Genomic DNA, 5,740 nt, shown 5'->3' with positions numbered 1-5,740 from the left:
CTACGGAGCTAGTTTTTGGTAAAATAAAATAAAACTCACTCGTAGATCTGCGTCTTGAAGTGTTCGAACCCTGACTTCATCCTCTCGACGGCGTCCATTTCCTGCGAAAAATCCCCCCAAAAAAACACATGATCACGCAATTAGAATCAAATTACATCAGAATTGAGATCGGATCCACTGAAATCGCGTAAAGAAATGAGAGAATTGGATTAAAAATCGCTACCTTGGAGCTTTAGATCCTTTGAATTTTGAAATTGAGGAGAGAGAAAGAGAGAAGATAGAGAGCGGATCGAAGCTTTTTTTTTTGGGATCGGGGATGAGATGAACGAATTGAGAAGACGATGGAAGGTCTTTATACGCTTCTAAAAACTCGTGTTTCTTATGAGCCTGCGGTATGATGTAAGCTAATGCGTTACCAACGTAGGCATGATGACCAACGTTTTTTTTCCCCAATTTAATTATCAATGGCTAGATAAGACCGGGGACTGAAAAATTAAAATGACCCAATGGAAGCGCACCCATCATCTGACACTCTCACTTCCACGTGGGTCCCGCGCGAAACAACGTCCGTGTGGCCGCAAGCGGAGCTTCGGCGTTGGTCGCGGGAAACAAGCGGTTACGGTTATAGCGCGTGGGACCCGCTCAAGGTAACGGATTGGTTCCCAATTTTGTATGGGGTGCTCTGTTATAGCGCGTGGGACCCGCTCAAGATAACGGACTGGTAAGTGGGACCAACCTGGGGAGGTCGGGTTTTTGGTCAGCACGCACGCGGGCTGCGTTCTGAGCTCAGTTTTTGCAAGAGATGTGCGTACGTATCTCTTTGTTTGGTACTTCAGATACTCGTCACGTTCTATGTATACTTGAGGAATTTTTCAGCCGTTCGGAAATTAAATAAAAGTTGATTATAAATGGGCTTTCTATTTTGTGGAGTGTAATATTTTATTATGCTTTAAAACGCGCGTTATTTCTTCTTTTAGGTTGAGATGTACACAAGAGTCACGTGAGTGTGAAACGTACTTGCACTTTTAGGCGGAAAAAGATACAGTTGAGTAGTCAAAACTGAAAGCGAAAAAAAAAAAAAACCCTGTAAATAATCTTAGAATAAATAAGTAGGTAGAGAGATGTGAATGCGGTTACCACTGCTGTTGTGAGAGTGGAAGGTGCGGCGAAGACGGGTGAGTTTCTGATAAGTCGAGGGGTGGACGGAGGAGGGGTCGAGAGGGAGGAGAAGATGGCGAAAGGTCTCCTGGATTTGGTCGAGCGGGCAACGCAGGAGGCGAAGATGGTTGAGCCTTGAACTGCGGCGGTCGTCGACATTGTGCCTGAGAACGGGAGGACTAGGCTCAAGTCTTATAATAGTGGGCATGCATGGCCTACTACATTTGTGATGCACAAATAGAGTAGATAGAGATAGAGATAGGGGTACGGGTTGAACATACGTGGTTGATTTGTATGCAACTAGTAAGTGGCACCACAATATGGGGATGACGATGTTGAGGATTGGAGATGAATTGAAAGGGCTGCAATTTTGTGGTGGATGTTGTACAAAATTGTGGTGGATGTTGTGCTCCATGGGTAAGATTTTTCTTGGCGTTTGATGGATCTATCATATTTAATATTGATGTAATATGTGTACTAGCTATCACTGAACATATTCGAACATTGAACCCTTAACATGTATACTGTTTGAGGTATATATACAGGACTGTAAGGATTGATCTTTGACCTCTCAGTCTTAATGTAGTTAGTGTGGAAAATACAGAGTTGCAACGCATAATGTCGGAATATATAAAGCGATAGGCTATTCTCAATATTCGCTATCACTAGCTTTGGTGTTTTTCATAGCGACACAGACTCGACGAGATAACATATAGCAACTTTTAGATTGGATTTCGAGCTATGAAGTTTTGCTAAATAAAAATAACTGGCATTTGATCTTTGTTTAAATAAGAACTAGTATCATAGCGCATGCGATGCTTGCATGACACAAGAAAGACGTGAAAGAGTATATCGTAGTTGAATTGTGAAGTAAAACGCGGAAGAGTGTGTTGTAGTCGAATTGTCGAGGGAGTAAATGGTTTGTTTGACTCTTTGGATTTTTCATATTAGATATATAGTTACTTGACATTTTTCGCTTCCTTGTGTCGAAGAACGCTCATTTGACCATTTGCGTTATCAAGTACAATTTAGTACTTTTCCATATTGAGCAACGTAAGCGCTCACTTTAATAACCTTGAACACCCCTTAATTTGCGTAAACATGGCGCTTGGGGTAAGAAGGAGAACTAAATGGGCTCATGAGGCCCAGATGAGTCGTACCATCAAATTTGCATGAGCCAGGTTTTCTAGGCATCTTTAAAAAATAAAAATAAAAATCTTATAAAATTTGAGCAGAGAAATGAAAAATAATATATGCAATTGCAACCAATGGAGGGTCTTATAGTTATAGATAAGATAAGGTCTTTTGTTTTGGGGTCAGAAAACATACAGGCCAGAAATCTGGAGATTGCAATTGGATAGAACGCGAGGATCCGGCTCCATAAGATCTTGAAGAGACATCCACAACCTCTGCGATCATCATCACAATAAATATGAGGTTTACATGGCCTTTAATGTCGGTATTGTTATTATTATTATTATTATTTTGGTATATTTTTTGGTCAACCATTTTGCTTCTTCCCCAACCCCCACCCAAATACGAAAGACTTATTCAGCATTATAGTAATGATATTAGTTGTATTTGAAATAGCCCTTTTAAAAAAATACTAATTTCGATCTACTTGCAAAATATTTATTAAAATCGACCTAATTTCAGCTATGCCAACAAAACTAGGTCGACTTAAAAAAAAGATTTTTGAAATCCATGGGATTGGCAATCCCATAGAGTTAAATTATATGCTAAACTCTACGGGATTCCCAATCACATAGATCTTATGATTCTTTTTGTCAAAATCGACCAAGTTCCTCAAATATTTATCAAAATCGACATAGTTTCAGCCAACATGGCAGAAACTAGGTCTATTTTCATAAATATTTTAGAAATAGGTCTATTTTGATAAATATTTTTGAGAAGAGGTCTAAAAATTTGTCCTGAATTATATTGTCTTAGAATACTCATAACAACTAGATGATCATTCCATCACTTAGTATCGATCATATTTATTAATTATGGAGAATATGTTGGCTTGAATATCGTTTGGTAGATTAAAAAGATAATGCTGTTGCAAAATCATACCTTTAAATTGATAATCAAGATTATATCGAAGGTCTCGCTTTTGAACCAAACCGACTGACTTCAGATGTGTTCCTGAAATTTAAGATTAGTAAAAGATTAAAGCTACCTGAAAATCTTCTAGCAATGAAATTGACGAACTTAAAATTTTTAAATTATAAATTTTTAACTACCCCTTGATCCATATGGGCTCTTTTTTAATGGAATATTCACAGCAGTCTTCACAAAAAATATGAATTTGGTATGTGATACCCATGCTACAAGGAAACAAATAAATAAAATACAAATAATAAATAAATCAATAAGAACGAGAGGGGAGAATGAGATTTTGATTTGTTCCTCAATCCGAGAGAATGAGAGGTTTTTATGTTGTTTGTGCAAAGATAGAAAGATGGCAATTGAATGTGCTCATCTCAACGACATCGTTACTTTGATCTTTTGCATTTGGTTTTCTTTTGTTTTTCCCTCTCCTAGCTGGGACCCATAAATCATTGCGTTCATAATATTTTGGGCCTCTCAGCCTGGGACTGCACTCGAACTGGTGTACTTCATTTCATCCAAGCCTTTAGAGGCCTGAAATGGGCCGCAGGCCCCCAAATCTGATACTGATCACTGTTTACCATGGTTCTGAGCAGCCGGAAGCTGGGCTGTATTTGCATCTGGAGCCTTTTGTGTCTAAAACCCCTAGGAATTTCCACCTATGTGTTGCTTCCCAAATTAGCTAATCATTATTTAAAACCCCAAGGGGCTGTTTGGATGCATTTAGGAAACTAGAGTATTTATGACACAAAATAGAAAATGGTTATCCACCTCATCACTTTCCATTCGAGTGTTTACATTGTTTGGTTAGGAATCTTTATGAATCCTAAAATAATGGTATTACATTGTTTAGATAGTATAATGTAAACTAGAGTATTTATGACACAAAATAGAAAGTGGTTATCTAGCTCACCACTTTCTACAAGGTTTTGACTTTTTTATTATTTTTTGGACACATTTATGACATTGTGTCAGTTTTCCAACAAAATCACTCCTAATTTTGGTGATTTTGCTTTCAGTGACACTTCATCAAAAGGTGTAAGCTTTTCATGTAAAAGAGAATTTAAACAAACAATGTAAAGTGATGAAAGCTGACATTGAGACCCACTTTTTTACACTTTTCATCCTTTTACATGGTAAAAATATACAACCAAACAACCCCCAAGTTCTTCAATTCGTCGGAGGGTTTTGGGGATTTACCTTTCAATATCAACATTTGAACGATTAAAAAAAATGTTCTAACAATATATGTAATTACTATTCAAAAAATGTGAAATGAGTAGAAGGATATTTCCATTACTTCTAAAAATATGATAAACATAAAAAACAATATCATATATATTCAATATTTACATTTCATTATTTTAAAAGTTATTTCTTAATCTACTTCTTAATTGTGATATTTTTTTTAAATTTTTTTCCAAAATTGTGCCTTCAATAGTTAACATTTAGAAATTAGTCGCCCAACTTATTAAAATCGCTATTTGATCCTCTAACTGATATATGCTGATATTGCTAGTTTTTATTATCGGAGTGATGTATTTGAAGGGCTATTTGAATATTAGCCCCCCAAATCTTTGAAATTGATCTCATGCCCTTGTAAATCTTGGATATTTTGATATTAGACCCCCAAATCTTGAAATTTATCTCAAGCTTCCCGATTCTATTAGTATGTTGAAATAAACCCCCTAGTTAAAATCTATTAAAATTGAGGGAATATTTTGTTTAATTTAACTTTTTAGGTGATTGGCCAGTTATATCCATCTCACACAAACCCGAACCCATTAACTAGTTTAACTTATACACATTAACTTCTCCAAATCCATTTAATAAAACCCTAACCCTAACTCATTTTCCACTTCATCTTCTCAAGCATCTTCTCTAACGTGTTCCTTAAGAGGAATCTATCCAGCACAAATTTGGAATTCGAGCTGAAGCGAGCTGTCGGGGGAGACGTTGGAAAAGATGGAGTGGAAATTGAGTTTGAGCTAGGATTTTATTTAATGAATTTGGGGAGCTTAATGAGTGTAAGTTGTTAATCAGTTTGAGTTTGTGTGATGAGAGTACACTTGGCGAATCACAAAAAAATTAAATAAAATTAAACAACCCCCCATTTCAACTAAATTTTACCTAGAGGGCTTATCTCAACATACTTATAGGATTTGGGATGCATGAGATCAATTTCAAAGATTTGGGGGTTTGAGATCAATTCCAAAGATTTGAGGGGCTAATATCGCAATAACCCTAATTTGAAAACAACTTACAATAGTTGGGAGATCTTCAATATTTGGTATTAGCCCCCAAATCTTTAAAATTGATCTCATGCCCCTGTAAATCTTGGATATTTTGATATTAGACCCCCAAATCTTGAATTTTATCTCAAGCTTCCCGATTCTATTAGTATGTTGAAATAAACCCCCTAGTTAAAATCTATTAAAATTGGGGGAATATTTTGTTTAATTTAACTTTT

General features: G+C 36.4%; 1 protein-coding gene across 2 annotated transcripts in view; it reads right to left on the bottom strand.

The window, feature by feature from the left end:
- The window catches only part of LOC109832418 (beta carbonic anhydrase 2, chloroplastic-like), a 5,509-nt gene extending 4,155 nt beyond the window's left edge, over window positions 1-1,354 (bottom strand). Inside the window, exons 1-2 of one of the 2 annotated variants that reach the window (XM_020399808.1) lie at window positions 1,138-1,354; window positions 40-101 (exon numbers count right to left, since the gene is read on the bottom strand). In XM_020399808.1, the coding sequence (XP_020255397.1) occupies window positions 40-101; window positions 1,138-1,317 (242 nt within the window). In that variant the 5' untranslated portion in view covers window positions 1,318-1,354. Of the gene's footprint in view, window positions 1-39; window positions 102-223; window positions 343-1,137 lie in introns of those variants that run through there. The other variant, XM_020399859.1, reaches the window with a different exon arrangement.

This window comes from Asparagus officinalis, chromosome 1, assembly GCF_001876935.1.
Source record: "Asparagus officinalis chromosome 1, Aspof.V1, whole genome shotgun sequence".
NCBI classification, from domain to species: Eukaryota; Viridiplantae; Streptophyta; class Magnoliopsida; order Asparagales; family Asparagaceae; genus Asparagus; species Asparagus officinalis.
This window is presented reverse-complemented; position numbering and strand designations above follow the sequence as displayed.